The 21,464-nt window shown below is 50.9% G+C and overlaps 1 protein-coding gene across 2 annotated transcripts in view; it reads right to left on the minus strand.

Annotated features, from left to right (window-relative positions):
* The window catches only part of TIAM2 (TIAM Rac1 associated GEF 2), a 273,644-nt gene that overhangs the window by 46,156 nt on the left and 206,024 nt on the right, over positions 1 to 21,464 (minus strand). For both annotated transcript variants that reach the window (XM_075554342.1, XM_075554343.1), the window contains one exon: positions 8,686 to 8,789. In XM_075554342.1, coding sequence (XP_075410457.1) covers positions 8,686 to 8,789 — 104 coding nt within the window. The remainder of the gene's footprint in view (positions 1 to 8,685; positions 8,790 to 21,464) is intronic.

Raw genomic sequence — 21,464 nt, forward strand, 5'->3', positions numbered from 1 at the left:
GTCAAGTTCACAGCCACCTGCTCCCTCTGGGGACAGAGTGCCGCTTCTGGTCCTCCAGCAGGCACAGAGAGGGCTGTCCGTCCTCTCAAGCTCATCCCAAGGCAGCGGAGCAATCCCCAGCCGATCCTCCAGGTCGCCTTCAGCAAAGATTTCCTACCACCAATCCATCTCTTTCTCCAGAGGAGAAAAGGAGGGAGCCAGCTCCGACCAAAGAGGGAGCTGGGTGGTGGCACACAGCCCCGAGAGGGCAGGGCCACAGGCTGTCCTCTTCAGAGCCAGCTCCAACACAGGCAGCCCTTCTGTGCGACAGCTGAGCACACCTCGAGTTCCCAGAGCCACCCCAATGCTCGCGCACCACCCCCTCCCACAAAGAGAAACTGTTTATGGCTTCAAACTCCCAAGGAAGGATTACAGTAGTGCATGCTAATTGCTAACAATGCTGAGGGGGACTGGGGGTGGGGGGATCCCTCACCCAGGAGAGGCTGGCAGGGTCAGACAAAGAGCTGTGACAGTAATAGGTACCCTTGACGAGGGAGAAGGCAATCAATTATGAGCCATTTGCAGAAATTGTGGGGCTGTCAAAAGCCCTAGTTACAGCTGTGCTTCAGCGAGTCAAGGGGGGTGGGTGGAGGGGGGGTGGAGGGTGATGCCTTCAACGCCATTCCAAAATAGTCATTAGTCAAACATCCCAGCAGCCCAAGTGCAAGCAAGGTCTGGGCTGGAGAGACAGTAGTGAGCTCCAGGACACAGGGGAAGACGCCCCACCTAGGGCACCCTGATCACCACCCGGAACGATGCCCCCCGCACATTAGCTGGGCACTTTGAAATCAGGGTGGTGCCAAGGAAAGCCCACAGTAGGCATTAGGGCTGAGGGGTTCGATGGCTCCCCAGGTTCTGATACAACCCACAATGCTGTGTACCCACCATGCGGCATCCTGCCGAACAGTCACAAGCAGAGTCTCCGTACTGACCCGTCCATTGTGACAAGGTGCTTCTACAAGAAAGGTGTGTGTATGCATGTGTGTGTGTGTGTGTGTGTGTGCGCGCGCGTGTGTGTGTGTTTGTGTGTGTGTGATGGAGGGGGTCCACAGGCAGTGACTATTTGCACTTCTGAGACACTTTTCTTATACACCTATAATAGTTCTAAGGAAACCATGATGGCATCACGGACTACGCCTTGGGCTGCTAACTACAAGTCTGGCAGTTCAAAATCCCCAGCCTCAACTTGGGAGGAAGATGAGGTTGGCAGGTCGACTCTGTCCTATAGGGTCTCTATGAGTCAGAAAGTGACTTGGTGGCAGGGAGTTTGCTTGTTTGCTTGGAAACCATTTTATTGGGTATTAAAACAGATATCATATCATTGCACAGTTCAATCCCATCCAGCGGTATTGCAGAATGGCGACCACAATCCGTTTCCAAACACTCCCTTCCTTCTTGAACTCCCTGACATCAGCTCCCTTGTACTGCCCCCACCACCACCGTACCCCAGAAACCCTCATTCCACTTGCTATTCCTATAGGTTCATCGAGCCTGGGTTTCATAGATTGAAAACCAGAAAAACATATGACAAAAATTCATGAGGGTCACCCCCAAGGACAAAACACATCTGAGATGAACCGCAATATGAACAAACCAACAAACCAAATACAGAACATGTTGAAATCCAGATTAGGCCTAACGTGCAACAGTGACAGGATCAACTAACTAGGTTTTCACGGTTCAAGTCTTTTGATAACGGTTCTAAAACAATAAAAATCCACTGCCATTAAGTCAATTCTGACGCATACCAAGGATGTGAACTTTTATAGGAGCAGATGGCCTCGTTTTTCCCCCTGCAGAGCAGCAGGTGGGTTTGAACCACTGACCTTGTGGTTATCAGCCCAATGCTTTCCAACAGAGCCACCAGCATGCCTTGAAACTATAAGATTATGTTTTACAAGTCTTGCTTGCAGGCATAACCTACTGCTTCTGGCTGAGCCCTGGCGGAGCAGCCATTAAGCAGGTGACTTCAAACTGAAACAAGCTGTGGGAACCGACGCGTCACTCGGCCGAAGAAAGAAGAGTGTGTCTGCTCCTGTAAAGATCCACAGTCTTGGAACGCCTGTGGGGCAGTCCCGCCCTGAGTCGGAATCCACTTCACAGTAAAAGGTTTGGGTTTGTTTGGTTGGTTGTTTCTGTTAACACTTTTGGGAGCTAAAAGGAACATGGGGGGTGGGGGCTGGGTAGGGATGACTATAGAAAGGAACAGAAATTTTTAAAAGAATTCCTTACATTTTAAACCTTTATTTTCAACAATATCTACCACTGTTATCCATGAAGGGGGCCACCTCGCATTTTTAAAATTTTACTGAAATCAACAAGGTGTAGCCAGGTCTCATCCTATCTGAAAAGGCCAGGTGACAATGATTGTAGATTCCAGAGCACGGTGACCCCGTGCATTGCCGAGCGGAACTGGGGTCCGAGTTATTTTCCATGACTCGTTTTTCAGAAATGGATCACCAGGACTTTCTGCTGAGGTGCCTCTAGGCGGGCACAAACTTCCACCCTTTGGATTGGAGCAGTTCAGCACATTCATCACTGGGACTCTAGCAAATGTTGTCTGCCTGCAGGGGCCGTGAATTTCTTAATGCGCCCCTTTAGCCTAAATCTCAAACTCCTACTAAATGACTTTCCCCACATGGGTCTGGTAAAAAGGTGGGGGAAGATATGGAGAGGCTTTGCCCTTGAGTAAATGTGAAGAGGCTTCCTGGGGTGCCATCCTGCTGTGTCTAAAATGAGCCCACTGAGAAGCAGGAGGAGGGAACTCATTAGCAGCCAGAGCCAGGAGTGGATAGTGTGTTCCCTGGACCCGAGATCCCTGTGTAGTGAACTTCCTGGATGCAGAAGGCAGCTGTACCCTCGGAGGGGCAGCGGCAGCAGAACCAAGAGCCAGAGCATGGGACACAGTGAGGGACTTCCCGATGCACAGAGCAAGCAGACTGGGTGCTTCTGTGCCAGAGGCTGGCTTATAGAGAGGGGTGCCCCTGGGCACTTAATTCGGGGAGTTGGGCCAGCTGACCCACGGGGCTGGAGCTGAGTGCCTTCAGTTGAGGCTTACAGCAGTGGCCTGTGCCCCCCTTTAAACCATTTTATTGGGGGCTCATACAACTCTTATCACAATCCATACACCCATCCCTTGTGTCAAGCACATTTGTACGTTTGTTGCTATCATCATTCTCAAAACAATTTCTTTCTACTTGAGCCCTTGGTATCACCTTCTCCCCTACCTCCCTCCCTCATGAACTCTTGATAATTTAGAAAATTTTTTTTCATGTCTTACACTGTCTGATGTCTCCCACTTTTCTGTTGGCCAACCCCCCAGGAAGGGGTTATATGTAAATCATTGTGATCGGTACCCCCTTTCTCTCCCTCATTTCCCTTACCCTCCTGGTATTGCTACTCCCATTGGTCCTGAGGGGTATAACTGTCCTGGATTCTTTGTGTTACCAGCTCTCATCTGTACCAGTGTGCATCCTCTGGTCTAGCCGGATTTTTAAGGTAGAATTTAGGAACTAGAAGAAAGTTGTATGTTTCTTCTTTGTTATACTGTACCCTGTCTGGCTCACCTCCTGCCCATAACCCTTCTGTAAGGGGATTTCCAATTGCCTACAGATGGGCTTTGGGTCTCTGCTTCACACTCCCCCTCATTCACAGTGATATGATTTTTTGTTCTTTGATATCTGATACCGCTAACCCACCCAAGGGGGGGTTATTGTTTATATCTCCACAGGGAAAGAGGGACCAGACTTCGACCCGGTGCTCCAAGACATGAATGCAACATAGGCAGGGAACCAGTAGAGAGGTTTGACGGGCCAGCCCCAATCCCAACTACGCCGCGGACAGCCCCGTCCCCTCTCCCCGAGAAGAATTCACTTCAGAGGACAGCAGTAAGCGTCAGCTCAGGGAGAGGGGCGTGTCTGATCAGATCACACACGAGCAAATGGAGGGAGATGAATAGTGAGTGGAACACATTCTGGCCCATCCAGTCCTGAGGATGATATACCTGCTTTGAGCAGCCAAAGCACAGAGAGGACCATAGGGCCGGTGCCACTCCGAGGCATGGCATTCCCTCACTGACCCATAGTGTTACAGGGGACAACACTGGAGACACGCTGCAGGAATTGTGCCCGATATGACCCCACCACACTGAGGCAAAACACTAAGGATGTGCAACAGAACAGCAAGGGGAACAGTAATGAAGTCCCCAGGGAGTACCAAAAATAGACTTTGGGGCCAGGGCCCCATCAGACTCCACCAGAAAAGACTCCTAAAGGTCAACAAACAGACCTTCAACTATTTACAGGATTTTATTTCTTTTTTTTTTTGCTGTTATTTTCTTTTGTTGCTTTGTTTTTCTCTGTCTTGTTCTTGTACATATTATTATCTCTGCAGGTCTATCTAGATAAGATAGACAGGATAAACAATCTGGAGGAGAAAACAACAGGACTGATGGTTCCAGGGGCCATGGGAGAGTGGGGGTTGGGGGAAAGGAAGTGGGTGTTAAAAAAACGCAGGGACAAGGTAACAACAAGTGATCCAAAATCATTGGTGAGGAGGGTGTAAGAGGCCTGGTAGGGCTTGATCAAGGGCAATGTAACCAAGAGGAATTACTGAAACCCAAATGAAGGCTGAGCATGATAGTGGGACAAGAGGAAAGTAAAAGGAAAGAGAGAGAATTAGGAGGCAAAGGGCATTTATAGAGGTCTAAATACAGGAATGTACATATGTAAATATATTTATATATGATGATGGGGAAATAGCTCTATGTGCATATATTTATAGTCTAGTATTAAGATAGCAGATGGACATTGGGCCTCTACTCAAGTACTCCCTCAATGAAAGAACACTTTGTTCTGTTAAACTGGCATTCCATGATGCTCACTCACCTTCCCGACAGAATCTCTGAAGACAAAGCAGGTACATGAGCAAATGTGGTGAAGAAAGCTGATGTTGCCTGGCTATCAAAAGATATAGCATCTGGGTTCTTAAAAGGTTGAAGATAAACAGACAGCCATCTAGCTCAGAAGCAACAAAGCCCACATGGAAGAAGCACACCAGCCTGTGTGGTCATGAGGTATGGATAGAATCAGGTATCAGGTATCAAAGAACATATCATTGTGAATGAGGGGGAATGCCCCTTTGAGCATTTTCTAGCAGACCTGCAAGACTTTGTAACATGTTCTTATCAACAACTATCCTGAGAATTTCTCACTGGCAAGGCCACTTGTTAACTTCCTTAATAAACCCCTCAATCATGAATTTTGTCTGAGTCTGGTATAGCCATTGCAGGGGATATTAGAACCCACAGAGGTAAGACACAGAATATTAATTAAGACAACACCACCAGGCCACTGAGCTAATATGGACTCATAACAGCCCTGTAGGACAAAGTAGAATTGTCCCATAGCGCTTTCTAGATTTAATCTTTATGAGAGCAGGTCACCAGGTCTCTTTCCTGTGGAGCAGCTGTTAGGTTCCAACTATCAACCGCTCCCCATAGAAGCTGAGTGCTTAATGACTGCACCCATGGGGCCCATTAATATGCTAATATTCCTTTTCAATCCTTTCTGTTTCCTTCTGTGTCTTTGTTTGCATTACTGTTTGCTTTCTCTTCTCAACATCTTAACAAATGAACATTGAAGCTGAAATCGCCCTAATGTCAAGCTGAATTGCAATGGTCTGATGCCCCAGTGTCCATTTCATCAATGCCCCACTTACCATGAGAGACATTATTAAGTCATAGAATTGGACATGACAATAGGACTGTGGGGTGTTTTTGCATATTCATTTTATTGGATTTTAAAACTAATAAAAAAAAAGGCTGGGGGAGGGGAGGAAATTAAGTTTCCACCTTCAGAACGTTAATGTGCTGCTCAAGCTGATTCCCAAAGGGAGGAAGGCATTCCCGTAATGGCATTAAGTGGCTTCCCACCAGCTACCAACCTGGGCTGCAGCCCCAGAGGGCCCAGTGTCACATGTCTTTCAGATGTGCTTGCCTTAAAAAAAAAAAAAATTAGGACAAAGCAATCAAATCACATCTACTTGCTGGTCTAAGAACCATGTCTTCAAAAGACAAGTGAAAGACTAAGATCTAGCTGCTTGTCTCTACTTGTCCAGAGCAAAAGAGTTAGAAGGGCAGCCAAGACTCAGAGAAGAAGCTAGGCTACAGAAACCATGACCTCATTACCCCGAGACCAGAAGAACTAGATGGTGCCCAGCCATCACCACTGACCCTTCTCAGCAGTGTCATATGTTGGATGGATCCTGAGAAACATGTACAATGGAACTCAAGTCCTTAAAAAGTCCAGCCTTACTGGACCAAGTCCCCAAGACAATCTCCCTGAGGGGCTCTATCAATCTTAAGCCGAAACCAGCCACTGAGGCCCCCACTGAGTAAAATGACAGATTGACTAAGAAAAATTAAGAATATCATCTGTGAGTACTGTGCGCCTTTAAAAAAAATCAGCTACTTATGACCAAACAGTCAACACTTACTTTCAAGAAAAAGGGGGGGAAATGGTGAGCTGAGCAGTTGGGGACGGGGAGGGGGGAAGCTAGGGGACTGGAAACGGAACAAGCAGGATGGAGCTCATGGGAATGGCCACTCACGAAGAACAGGCCCAACATCACCAGGCGGAACAAGTGTAGGAACCCAATCTGCCGTGTAAGCTTTCACCGAAGACAACACCGAAAAGAGGGTGAGAGGAGATGTCGGACAGTGTAAGACATGCCAAAGTAATAATTTATAAATTATCAAGGGTTCATGAGGGAAGGGGGGCAGGAATGGAGGGGGGAAAATGAGGAGCTAATACCAAGGGAACCAATGTACAAATGTGCTTGACACAATGGATGGATGGATGGCTTGTGATGAGTCGTATGAGCCCCAATAAAATGATTAAAAAAGAAAGAAAATTAATGAATATTAGTTAAAATATTGGGCTCCCCTAGGGAAACTAGCTACCAGAAATGGAGCAGAAGGGTAGTCTAAAGAGCTAAAGGACTTAATTCAGTAAACGAGAGGGGACTGCACCATGGGGTGATTCCCAGACCAGTGAACAGGGTGGGCATTTGCTTTCTCTGAGGACTTGGAGAAGGAAGAAGAGGGGCTAGGGAGGAGGTGAGTCACTTTGAGGACTAAGGTATGCTTGACCCCAAATTCAACTCACTGCCATCGAGTCAATTCCAACTCACAGTGACACTATACGATAGATTGGAACTGCCCCTGTGGGTTTCAGAGATTGTCAATCTTTAAAGGAGTAGAAAGCCTCATCTTTGTCCAGCAGAGTAGCAGGCAGTTTCAAACTGCTGACCTTGTGGTTAGCAGCCCAAGTCATAACCCATTCCACCACCAGCGCTCCTCGGGAAGTACCATGGACTCCACGAAGAACAAACAGCTCTGACTTGGAAGAGCTACGCTCATTAAAGGCAAGGAATGGCAAGACCTGGTCTCACATACTTTGGACATGTTGTCCGTAGAGAATGCCATGGTGCTTGACAAAGTGGAAGGTTATCAATAAATAAGGAAGACCTTCAACAGGAGGGACTGGCCCAGGGGTTGCAGGGATGGGCTCAAACCCAACAAGGGTGGTGGAGCAGGCACAGGAATGACCAGACCCTGTTCTCTCTGTTGGGTGGGGAGTGGCTGTGAGTGGGAATCAACGTGAAGACCCCGAACAACCACATCTGCATGGATCAGTCAACGCCGTGACGGTTGCTGTTCTATGGGTGCCTGGCTCCTGCAGATGGTTAACATGCCTGCAGCTAACTGAGGGGTGGGTGGTTCGAGTCCACCCAGGGGCACCTTGGAGGTCAGACCAGGCGATCTACTTCTGAAAAGCAATCACTGAAAACTCAATGGAAACAAGTCCACTCTGATCCACAGTGGGTCGCTGTCAGTTGGGATCAGCCAAAGCTCTACTGGGTTTTGGTGCTAGGCAGCGAAAGACTGCAGACAAAGGGAGGGAGAATGGAGAGGATGGAGGAGTGGGTGCCAGCAGTCCCCTGCATCCCTGTGGAAATCTGGCCCATCATCTCAGGGTGGGTGTGACCATCACCAGAAGAGTACCCCAAGGCTGATACGCAGGCAGTATTCACCTAAACCCCAGTGGCTGTGGTCTTGTGAGGAGTTTTATTTAAATACAAGTACCTATCACATCCCCTGTTTCGTCAACTCTGATTTTAGATGCAAGACCAGAGCAAGAAGGAGCAGACAGTGATCCTTTCAAAGTAAGTTCGCAGCCGGGCGTGCATGAAAATAGCTCCTGTCAGTCACATGGCCTCGGCAAGGCAGGCTGACTCTGCTCTGACTTGGAAGAGAAACTTGGGGAGCAGTGCACAGTGAGGAGAGCAACAGCATGCTCAGGGTGACGCTCAGAGTGCGCATCAAGGCTGCTAAGTCAAAGCAGGGAGAACAAAGCCACCTGCCCTCTGAATGGTGGTGTCTGGGTCCCATCAGTGGCACAAAGATTGCATGAAGGGGGCAGGGTTCAGTTAGGACTTTAAAATGATCCATGAAAGAGGGCACTACTGTATTTGAGGTGGTGGGGGTCGCACTGACTGCAGGGAACACCAGGAGAGGTGCCTTGTCTTTTTCCACACCTGGAGGGCAGGGGAAGTCCTGGTGCGAGGTCTGGGGCAGCGACTTACCCTGAAGGTCTGCTCCATCTTCTCCCTGTGCGGAACCTGGTCCAGGGTGCCATCCGTCTGGCTCCTCTTCAGACCCGTAGGGATGTTAGGGACATTGCTGAAATCTGTATGAGAAATGACAAAAGCGTACTGAGTGTGGGTGCTCCTGGAGCACAGGAAGGCCTGGTTTAAAGGTTGCCATCCAGAAAAAGCCTGGAGTGGGGCTGGCAGGGGTGTGTGCCCCTGTGGCTATGCAGTTGATCCCGAATGTCATCTTTCCTGAGACAGGCTTCCCTATTGCTGGTTTCCCTGTCGCTGAGAGATGGGTTCAAATCACCCGCCTCTAGGCTTGCAGTCACACACAATGTTTGTGCCCGTGCAAGACAAGACCTGCACTAAAACCCTAAGGCAGTAGACCGCTAACCGTCTTGAGTGACGCCTCGCCCTCCCTCCCCCCACCATCCCCAGTGTGTCTCCGGCAGTGGTTGCATGTGGCTAGGATGCCCAAGGGCAGCACAAATGATGAAGTGCTAAACTATGGGTCGGAAGGTTGGCAGTTCAAACCCACCCGCAGGCACCTGGGAAGACTGGCCAAATAAGCTGCAGTGGAAAAGTGACAGCCCCAAAAGGCCTCTGGGGAAACTCCGCCCTGCACACTGGAGGCCGGTCACCATGGGTTGGAAGCAACCCCACAGCAGCTCACAGGGACAACAGCGTGGCAAGGCACCCCAGTCCAGACACCAGCCGGGTCATCCAGATGGACGGCTCTCAAAGGGAGGCTAGCCACTAGACAAAAGGCCTGGTGATTTACTTCCAAAATGAGCCCGTGAACCCCTAAGGGGCCCCTATGGGTCCATCACAACTGACTTGTCCAGCAGAGTGATGGAGGCTCGCCCCATGCCCAGGTTGAGAGGCACACAGAACGCACACACAGGGCTGTGGCAACAGGCAGGCGGGAGCCAATCAACCATGGTAGAGATGGCGCAGGGCCAGGGCTCTCTGCCCTCGGTTGGACAGGGGGTCACCACGAATCATAGCAGACTCAGTGACAACAGTGTCATTTGGTGTGAAAGCACATGAAGCTTGCAAAATGGAAAAACAACATCTACTTTGAACGTTGGTCAGAACAGAGCATTCAACACAAGGGCTCCAGTCTCCCATCACTCTCCCGCTGAGGTGAAAATAGACTAAATCAAGAATCCAACAGCAGAAATGTTTCGGAAATGATGATGGCAGCCTATGAACAAAGACGCTTGGTACAAGCAATGTACGGATTGTTATAAGAGCTGTAAAGCCCCCCAATAAAATGATTTTTTAAAAAGGAATCCAACAGGTGTGGCCACGGCTGGTACATCCCGGCCTGGGGCCTCGGTGAGGACAAATGGCCTGGGGCACCCTTGAAAACCAAGGATGTCCAATCGTATGATCTCGGTGCAGGTCACAGCTTGCTCGTCGAAAAGCACAATTCTCTAACCTAAGTGTCCAAAAGAAATGGCGTGACTCTTTAATTTTCAAAGTGACCAAAAACTCACTACTATCAAGTCCATTCTCATTTATAGAACCCAACAGGACAGGGTGGAACTGCCCCTTTGGGCTTCCGAAAACGTAACACTTTATGGAAGTAGCAAGCCTCATCTTTCTCCAGCAGAGTGGCCGGAGGTTTTTGAACTTCTGACCGTGTGGTGAACAGTGTAATGCATAACCAACTAAGCCCACCAGGGCTATTGAACTTGAATTGAAAAAGGTTAAGAAATAATATTACAGGTAATAAAAGTGTATGGTTTTCTAGCCAACACCTATAACCACATTCCATCCTTAGTGACCCTCTCAGTCAGCTCACAGAAGAACAAATTCAGGAGAGCTGGGAAGACCAACCTCAATCAAATCGCTTTTAATCTGATCCTTGTATTTGATAGACTGTCTCCTCAACTAAGGTGATACCAGATCGTCTCCCAACCCAGGAAGCAAAATGAGACATCACTGACTGTCTATCTGTCTGAGGCCGATAAAGGTATGGAGGCAGTTGTGCTTGCATGGAATTGCTGACAGCAATGGGAGCAAGGAGAATGACTTCCAGGAGAATTCTGGAAGCTTTGGGAGTCCTAGAGTACGATAGTTTATTGTGCCAGCCTGGCCAATAAACACAAGTAGGATCAACTGAAGGGAAGAGGGATAAATGGCTCAGTGAGCCTCACCTTGGTTGTTCTGTGCTTCAGTTTAAAGGGGTACACTACCTGTGGGATGCCTAGCCTGTGGACTGTGTCGCTGTAAGTTGAGGTCCCTTTAATCCCACAGGATTGGAATGTTCGTCTCTGGAGCTGGGGACCGACAGTTGGTGACAGTTGGTGACCTGCCTTGCTGTTTGCTGCCTGGGTATATATAGCCCAGCTCTCTCTACAGAAATTGACTGGCAACAGGAGGCTCTCAAGCCTTAAAGGACTGCTAGTGTCTTACTGCTTTATAATTTAACTGTTAATTTCTTGTATTATCTATCTGTATATAATTTAATGGTTCATTTCTTGTATTATATATCTATCTTTATAAATATATTTATATATAATTACTAGCAATCTGGTCTTGTCTCTCTAGAGAACCCTGTCCAACACAGAGGGAGTCAAGGAAACTCATGCTGTCACCTAACACACATTGACATCACTAATGTCTACACACACCCATGCTTCTAAGACAGGGGGCACCCTGCAGGCCACCCCTCATGGTCGACAGGATTCTGAAGCTCCCATTTCTTCTTCCTCTGGTCTTTTCCAACACCCTCTAGAGACGGGCTCCAGGCCCTCCTAACCACACTGCCACGTCACTGGATACCATTCCCTTGTAGAAGGCCGTGTTGGTCATGAGAGCAGGAGCTGCTGCTGGTGCACCTGTAGGTAGCCGAGACAGGTGGGCACACTTGGGCTAGCCTCTCCCAGGCTGCACCAATGGGCAGTCTATGCACCAGCAGGCCAACTGCACGGGAAGTAGATCCGACTCCAGGCTGGGACATGATCTCCTCCCACTATTCAGCTTCCTAGTCCCCCGTGTCTGATGTGGACACACATGGCTCCTGTCTTTGTTCCCACTGTGATGGGCAAAAATGCATGTCACTCCCCATCCGTCCAGTGGTTTCCCAGGCACTACACTCGATTGATGCTGGGGTTGCAGAGATGAAGGGGATCCTGCTTCCAGTGAGGTCTTAGCATCTTAGGACTTGGGACAAGCAGACGAGATCAGACAGCATGATAAACATCCAGGTGAGGACCGAGCAGAGACGCGAAGAAGTAGCACTCTCGCTGGAGCTGCAAAAGACTGGACAGAGGGGGACAAGTTGCTAAATGCAGGTGTCTCGGTTCGCCTTTGAAGCTAAAGATGCCAGAGATGGTGGTGAGGGGCGGGGCCCACCGCTGGGAAGCAGCCAGAAGGCCAGGGGATGGGCAGGGAGAAAGGATGCTGTGTGGGGAGAAAATTGTTGGAGGGCAAGATCTGAGCAGAGCGGCAGGCCCTGGAGTCAGCATCTCCCCACAGGTACGAGGTGCACAGTAACGAGGAGTGGTCCAAGTTGTTAATGCATTCGGCTGCAAACTATAAGGCTCAGGTTCACTTCAACCCAGAGGCACCGCAAAGCAAAGGCCCGGTGACCTGTTATTGTTTGATCCATCGAGTCGCTTCTGATACACAGCGGCCCCACGCACAACAGAACGGAATAATGCTGGGCCCCGTGCCATCCTCACAATGGTTTCCAATGCTTGACCCATTGTTGCAGCCACGATGTCCATGAGTCTTGTTGAGGGTCATTTTCACTGTCCCTCCACTTTACCAAGCACGCTGTCTTTCTCCAGGGACTGGTCTCTCCTGACATGTTCAAGGCCCATGAGATGAAGGGTCACCATCCTTGTTCTTCAGGAGCACTCTGGAAGTCCTTCTTCCAAGAAAGACCGATTTGTCCTTTTGGCCCGACGTGGTACTTTCTACAGCCTTATCCAGCACCAAGTGCCTTGATTCTTCTTTGGTCTTCCTTAGTCGATGCCCATCTTGCACACCTGTGTGTGGCAGTTATGGGCTGGGTCAGGCGCACCTTAGTCCTCAAAGTCACACCCTTGCCTTCTGACCCTTTAAGGAGGTCTTAGGCAGCAGATGTCCCCGATGTAATGCATCCTTCGCTCTCTCGACTGTTTCTTCCTGAGCACGGGTGGCGGCTCCAAGCATGACCACACCCTTGCCAGCTTCCAGCCCTTTCTCCATGCATCACGGTGTTACCTGTTGGTGCTACTGTGAGGATTTGGGGGTTTTTACATTGCGCTGTCATCCATACCGAAGGCTGCAAGCAAGGTTCCGTCATCTGCATGTGGCGGTTGATTAGTAAGCCTTCCTCCAATCCTGATGCCACACTCGTCTTCATACAGTGCAGCTTCGCTGGTGATCGCTCAGCATCCAGACTGAATAAGTACGGTGACAAGATACACGCTGACACGCCCTTTTCCTGATGTAAAACCATGCAGTGGCCCTTGTTTTGTTTGCATAACTGCCTCTTGATCCACGTGCAAGGTCCCGTGAGCACATCCAAGGGTCCTGGAATCCCCATTGTTCTCAAGGCGATCCACAGTTTGTTACGGTGCACAGAGTCGAATGCCTTGGACACAGTCCGTGAAATGCAAGTAAACATCTTTCTGCTACTCGCTGCTTCCAGCCAAGACCCATCTGACATCAGCAATAATAGTCCCAATGCCACATACTATTCTGGATCTGCCCGGAACCTCTGTCAGCTCCCTGTCAAGGTACTGCTACAATCAATGTCAGATGACCTACTTCCTAAAAACCCACCAGTGACAACCCTGCACGGCACCCCCTCTATTCTGACAGATCTGGGGTGGCCAGGAGTCCAAACTCACCCAGTGGCCACTGGGATCCTACAAAGGGATGACAGAGAGGTGAGGAGGTAGATTCCCAGGATTCTCCCCGATCACCTACAGCAAAGACAGCTAACAGGATGCCGCCTGCGAGCTGTGTGGTCATCGCCGTTCATAGCCATCGAGGTAACCCGTCTTGCGGTGACCCCATGCAGGGCAGAGCGAACCAGACCAGACCACTGTGCTCCTAAGAGTGCTCACCAGCAGATTACCGGACCTTCCGTGACACCTGTCACGCACACGCCTCCACTGGAGAGCTGTGTCTGTGCACAAGTCCAAATGGCCGGGCATGAAGCCCGAGTCTCCCAGATGGACACCACTGGGCCACCACTGCCCCTCCGAGGAGGCTCCTTGCTTGTCACACAGGCAGAGAGAGCGGTCAGAGAAGCAGAGTGGAAGGGAAGTGTGATGTCCAGCAAGGAAATGGTATAAAACCAGTATTGCTGGGTTGCTGGGGACCCGGCTCTGGCAGCCCTGCTGCCGCCTTCACCTTGTAATTGCACATCTTCAGTGTTGCCAGAGTCACGCAAGTGCTGGGCGCCAGGCCCACAGTGCTCATTCATGCCCGTGATGGGACAAACCCACACCAGTGGCACAGTGATGAACTTGGGGTGTGAAAGACACAGGGTACCTAACTCTGGGATTCCTGAGTCCTCTGCTCCATGGTCAAGGGGGTGTTGAAAACGTTTTGGGAAAAATAGAATTTTTTTTTAAAAATGGTTATTTTCCCACAAACTCTTTGAGGACCCCTTGTATAGTTACAAAACGTTTGAGCTTTGATGCTGGAAACCCTTGGACTCCCTTGTGCCTGTTTCCCAGGAGGGCCTCACTCAGCTACAGTGAGAGCGGAGTCCGGGGAAGCTTGGGAACTGGTCATTGGTTGTCAAACCCAGCCCTGCTCAGGGTGCAAGCCCACACCAGGTACATGCCCCCCCAGGTACACAAGACACCCAGGGTATACCCCCCCCCAAGGTAACATACTTCCAGAGTACACACTCATGTGGGGTACATACCCTCCTGCCCCCAAGGGACACCCACTCAGGGGACACACATCCAGGATTCACACCCCCTCCCCCAAGTATACACCACATCCAGGGCACACATCTATCCAGGGCACATCTTTCCCATATATACCCTCTAGGGTATACCTCCCTAGGGTACATACCCCACTGTACATGCCCCTGAGGTACACAAATGCCCAGGGTACACCCCCCAGAATACATATACTTCCAGCGTACACCCCCCACCAAGATACAATCCCCCCTAGGGTACATGCCCCCAGAGCAGAAACCCTGCCCCGTACAACCCCTGCCCCAGGGTATACTACTCCATGCACACCCCACTGGGTACAAGCTCTCTCCCCAGGCCCCACCCCACCTCCTCAAGATAGACTGCTCTGTTCAGAATGGCTGAGGGCCCCACATCACTCTCGGCAGCCCCGAAAGAGCCCTTGGGTATGGCTTGGGTCTGCTCTGCAGGTGAGTCGGGAAAATGGGGCAGAGTCCGGCTCTAGAGCGGGTCCTAGGAATGGAGCAGCAGCACTGCAGTCATGGAGATCGCAGGCCGCCACCCCTGCACGCACACACCGCACAGGGAGACACAGAGTTCATCTGCTGCCTCCGTCTCCCACTGCCGGGACAATGGGACGGTCACTGGCCACGCCAGAGCCCAGGCCAGCAGAGCTCACAGCTGCTAGCTGGCTCTAGTCCACCAGGACCTGCAGCTGAGGAGAGCACCTGGGGCCCCGCTAGAAGGGAAGAGAGCGGCTGGGAAAGGGTAGGCAGGTGAGATGCTAATGCGTGTTTATAACACGCATCTCCAAGCAGGCACCAAGCTGACATCCTGTTCTGGGTGCCCAGGTCTATGTATAGACCACATCCATGCCACGGCCTGCGCACCAGCTGCTGATGGGAGTAAAGAGGCACCACTGCCCACTCCACACAGGCTTCGGACTGGTCCTTCCCAGGTCCCTCATGGCCCAAGGAGGGGGATCAGAGCAGACCCGATACTTCATCTAACACTTGGCTGAAATGCGGAGACACTAGAAAGCAGGGCCTGGCAGGTCGAAGCCTCGCCAGATGCTTCATCTCCCTCTTAAGAAATGAAGGCAGGGTGTACCTTGCACAGAAACCGAATCTCTTGACCCACAGAGTTGGAAACCACGATGACTGGCTCAGACATGGCGGGCGACTGCACCGCTCGCAGTGTCTTTCCCTCTCCTCAGTCCCGCCAAGAGTCCATCTCCCACATCACACTCACGACCGTCCAGTCAATTACGACTCTCGCAGTGACCTATAGGACAGAGCAGAACTGCCCCTGTGGGCTTCCCAGGCTGGCACCTTTCCGGAAAGAACCACAGGCAGCTCGTCTTTCTCCTGCAGAGTGGCTGGTGGATTTCAACCGCCAACCTTGCTGTGAGCAGCCTAACATGTAACCCACTCCGCCGCCAGGGCTGCCCCGTCTTGAGCCACATTAAGCTCCTGGAAAGGCTCTAACGAGTCTCACACCCCATTTTCTCTGTTCCCATGTTTGTTTCCTATCACTCAGATTTTTAACATCCGGGTCTGTTCTGGTTTATCATTGTGGGTCCTGATGGAACCAGTTTGAAGCCCTCCCCTTTAGAAAGCCACTGCCAACTCAGAATGCATCCTCCTCTGGGTGCCTCTATTGGGAGACGTCCCCAGCACCCAATAGCAGCCTGTGCGCCCCGCACCCCAGAGCCCAGACACTCAGCCTCGCTTTGGCAGTCTCCAGCCAACGCGGATGTAAATAATGAGAAACAACAAAATTACAAATTCAAACCGGGGAGCTATTGCAGTCTGGTAGATGCGCCCTTTTGTCCTTCTCTTCTTATTCCCTGTTGTTGTGAGATGCCCCCGAGTGGGTTCTGACCCACAGCGGCCCTGTGCACAACAGAAGGAAACACTGCCAGGTGCTGCGCCAGCCTCACCACTGTCCCGAGACTTGAGCCCATCGGTGCAGCCTCTGGGTCAGTCCATCTCTTTGAGGGCTGCCTCTCCACTTTACCAAGAATAAAGAGGGCTAACAATGGGAAAAGCTACATATTTGGCTCAGCCAACAGTGGCCCCCACAGAGCAACATGGTGAAGAAGGACGCAGGGTTCCGAGTCCTGGTCTTCATCCTTTATTGGACCTATTTCTTCGCCCCGCCCCCGGCCCCCATTCAGGTGGGTGCCGAGAGCCCCGCATCCCAGAGGCACCAGGCACACACAGCAGGCAGCCCCTACAGCAGATTCCCAACCCAGCTCTCTTTCCCCTCGGATCACCAGGCTGTGTGAAGTCAGCAGTCCCCTGACTCCCCTGCAGGCCCAGGGGAACGTGAGTCTTGAGGTGGAGGACAGCCGGCAATTCCGTTCCTTCCTGCACAGTGCGTCAGGATATGGCCTGCTAATGCCACTGTCAGCCAAGGAGCTGGCAACCCCCAATCTTCGACAATTAAAGGGCAAAACCTGTATGGAAGCAACATCCTGGGCACAGCCGTAAAAATAGACACGTCGGGAAGCGCACAAGTTCAGACACCTCGCCCACACGACGAGTTTCTCTTGACATCACATCCACTTCCTATGCGGTGCATGTCTGTGGCATTTCTCCCCCCACAGCATAAGAATTCCCAGCATTTCCAGGTGCCCTCTCTGATATGCACAAGGAGGCTGCAAGGGCGGGGTGGGGGGGTGGGGGGGGAGGGGAGAGGGGCGGGGAGCTGGCTCTTTAGAGGAGGGGACATAGCAACTCTGGGGAGGAGTGGGGTATGCTTCCACTGGGGAGTCAGCTGCCCTTGAGCCCTTCCCGGTGCGGTGCGTGGCAACAGCCACCCAGTAAGTCAGGGGAGAGCTGTGCTCTGGGGGGCGGGGGGGGGTCAGATCACCAGGCCTTTCTTCCCAGGCACTCTCCTCCCGCGGGCTCGAATCTCCCACGTTACAGCTCATGGCTACATGCATCACCAGGGACGCTCGCTCCGTCTGACCCTCCCAGGCAGTCATCCAGCTGGTGCTGCCATCTTCTCCGTCCAGACGACCTGACAGGTGGTCCAAGGGCAAGTAACAACGATCTTCCAATCCCCAGGTATCTCCTCACCAAACGTAGGGCTTCAGAAGACCCCAGGGACACCGCCAGCTCCCCCCTCTCTGCGGTGGCCGACTTGTGTGTGTCATCTCTTTCCTATCTCAGAAGAGATTGACTTATGACATGCCTGACACTAGTCCCTGGGGACTTGGGACATGTTGTCTGGAGAGACCAGTCCCTGGAGAAGGACATCATGCGTGGCGAACTGGAGGGGTAGCGAAAAAAGAGGAGGGATTGACACAGTGGCTGCAACAAGAGGATCAGACTAAGAACGACTGGGAAGATGGTGCAGGACATTGGGGCGGCTGCGGGGGGTCCCCCTTCTATTGGACACAGGGTAGCTATGGGTCGCAAACTACTGGACAACAGCGACCCTGTTTATCTAACACAACAAAGTAAATGCACTTCCTAGTGGGATTGTAACCACAGGTACACCCACAGGTGCCAAGTGTGTGCATGTGGACGCTAGCCAGCAGAGACCCCAAAGACAGGAAGGCAGGCCACTAGTGTTAAGAAAAACAAGGGATGGCTTTGGAAAAACAGTAATTTATAAATTATCAAGGGTTCATGAGGGAGGGGAGGATGAGCTGATACCCAGAACTCAAGTAGAAAGAAAATGTTTTGAAAACGATGATGGCAACATACGTCCAAAGGTGGTGACCCAATGGATGGATGGATGCACTGTGATAAGAGCTCTAAGGGGCCCAAATAAAATGATTTTAAGAAAGAAAAGAAAATGAGCGATGGAAGAGACAGGCCAGCAAAGTGTCGGTGTTCTCAGAAGCAGCAGCTACACAGCGACTCAGCTCCTGTCTTGAGACGCTAGCCATCCCCGTGGCACAGAGCCAGAGCTGAAAAACGCTCAGAACACGTGTGCTCCCCTCTCAGGGAGACGAAGACTCCTTCGGATGGTCGTCAAGGCGCCAGGAGCCAAGTCAAGCAAGCAGCTCAGCAAACCCAGCAGCGCCCTGCTTCAGTCTCCAGACTGAGGACTCATTCAAAGGCACCAGGGTGGTCGGGGGATGAAGATGACTTTTCAGGCCACGCCCTTCATGGCTCACTGTGCATGCACACTAGTATGTAATGGTATGTAGTATGTAGCAGACTGACTCCTAACGCTCTCAGTGGCAGCACCCCTCACCCCTTTTATAGAACACCGATCTTCACAGTCCTGAGATTAATCCGTCCACCTCCAAATAAAAGTTCATGAAAAGTAATATACTGCCTAACACAAATGGAAGGACACGTATGAACGGAAAGGCGTGTGCAGTGAGGTGAAGTATGCGGCTTCTGACTGAAAGGGTGGTTTGAACCCAGCCAGAGTTGCATCACGTGACTGGCCTTCAGGAAATCTGTTTCCAGAGCGTCACTCCAGGAGCCCTCACTGCCACTGAAGTTGATTCTGATTCATGGCGACCCCTACAGAACAGAGCAGAACTGCCACGGTGGGTTTCCGAGATTGGAACTCTTTACAGGCGTCATACGCCTCATTTTTCTCCCACAGTGCGGCTGGTGGTTTTGAACTGCTGGCCTGGTGGTTTGCAGCCCAACGAGTAACCACTACACCACCAGGGCTCCTTCGAAAGGTCACAGCCACTGGGAAAAATAAACCCATGGGGCAACTTGACCCTGTGCTCATGAACTGACTGGATGCCGACCGGCTTGATTGGTTCAGGAGTGTGTAAAAGCTTGGGAACCGTGATTCCAGGAGGCCCCACGCGGCGTCGCTCTGGACATGTGCATGGCAGCTTCCTCCCAGACACAAGTGTGTCCTGTAGCAGAGCTCTGCTGGGTTTTGTGTCAACTTGGCTGGGCCAGGATTCTCCCATGATGCAACCTAACACAATGTAATCGACTCCATGATGGAATCTTCTTTGAGAAGTTCTGGGCAGAAGAGGGCAGAGTGCCATCTCCTTTGCCTGGTCGCAGCCTTGACACAATCGAAAGGACGTTTCATCAGGGGGGTGGCCTCCTCTTGATGTAAGTTGACCCTGGGGAGAAGCTAGCTCACTTCCTGCCGGCCAGGATCCTGCATCCCTGGCAGCTATCAGCAGCCGGTCATACTGCCTTTGGACCTTGGATTCGTTCACCTCTGCCTCCACCAGGCTGTTGTCTTGCTGACTCTTGGTTTGTCCTTCTGCTTCTATCAGGCAGCTACTCCCATGAGGACAAGACCTCCAGCTTCACATCAGACCCACGGCTTTGAACCAGACTGGACTTGACCACGTCTACAACTGTGTGAGCTACTTTCTGGAGATAAAATTCTTTCTCTACATACACATACAAGCATCGCCGGATTTGTTTCTCTAGAGAACCCGGCCTAACACGAGACCCAAATGTCATACAGGGTGTGGCCATCAGCAACTTGACTTTCTGAAAAGAAGCAAAAGCCCTTGTAAAACTGCTGAACAAAGAAAAACCCACCTCCACAACCCCCACCCCACCCCCACCCCCGATGTAGCTGCTACAGTGCTAGAGCATTCAAAGTACTTTCAAACCGGGAGGGGGGAGGGTGTGTTTATTTGTAAAGTAGAACAAATTCTTGGCTCCAATAACTATAAACACATAGCTATCCATGAGAACAATTCTGCAAGGGTGGGGTGGACCTGAACAGCCATGCCCCCCACCAGTAGATGACACTCACCCCAGATCATCCTGAGGATGAAAAACAGACCAGTAAACTGCAAACATGTCACCAGCGGGCAGGGCACCAACGTCTATTTTTTGGGAGCACAGTTCCATCTGTAACAATCGCCGGGAAGGGAGGGGGGCTATTGTCCATATGCACCTGCTCAGGGCTGGTGACTTCTAGCTTCCTAAACGGTGAGTAGGTTTCTGTTTGTGAAAGCCACACACTTGTAGTATTTCTTTCTGTTACCGCAGGACTAGATCATCAAGAAGGAGGCGTGGTGGGGTAGTGGTTATGCATTGGGCTGCGATCTACAAGGTCCCCAGTTTGAAATCACGAGGCACTCCACAGGAGACAGACAAAGCTTTCTATCTCCTTAGAGAGCTATGGTCTTGGAAATCCACAGGGGGCAATCCTACCCTGACCTAGAGGGTCGGATCAGCTGTCATCGGCTAGATGGCAGTTGAGTTTGGTTTTGGTTTGGTTTGTAAATGGTTAAGTGCTTGAGTACTATCTAACTGAAATGCTGGTGCTTCAACCCACTTAGAGAGACACCTCAGAAAAAGAAGCCTGCCGATCTCCTTCTGAGGGTTCTGCAAACCCTTTGAGTGACTGTCCGCTGCACACACGTACGTGGGGCTTCAACTCAATAGCAGCTCTCGGTTAGTCTGTTTGCACTTTCTGAATAATGATAAAATATGCTATAAGCAAACTCAAAAACAAAACAAACTCACTGCCACTAAGTCAATTCTGACTCACAGTGACCCTATAGAACTGCCCTTTTGGGTTCCTGAGACTGCAACTCTTTACAGGGGTAGAAAGCCCAGGCTTTCTCCCGAGGAGAGGTTGTGGTTTCCAACTGCGGACTTGACCAGGGCAGAAAGCCTCATCTTTCTCCCTTAGAGTGCCTGGTGATTTCTAACTGCTTACCTTGCAATGAGCGGCCCAACTTATAGCCCAGCACACACCAGGGCTCCTCACAGCCCCTGGAGCACCAAGTTACTGGTATCAGAAGGCTCAGCACCTCCCAGGCTTTCAATCTAAATCTGCAAATTGTGCATAGCAATTCATGCTTTCCATGACTCATACTTCCCTAAATTTTATTCACTTTCACTTAAAAATGCAGTGGAATTGGAGGCACCTTTCCTCAGAACATTTTCTGAGCTGTCTTCCATTACGCATCATTAG

The sequence above is a fragment of the Tenrec ecaudatus genome, chromosome 7 (genome assembly GCF_050624435.1).
Source record: "Tenrec ecaudatus isolate mTenEca1 chromosome 7, mTenEca1.hap1, whole genome shotgun sequence".
NCBI classification, from domain to species: domain Eukaryota; kingdom Metazoa; phylum Chordata; class Mammalia; order Afrosoricida; family Tenrecidae; genus Tenrec; species Tenrec ecaudatus.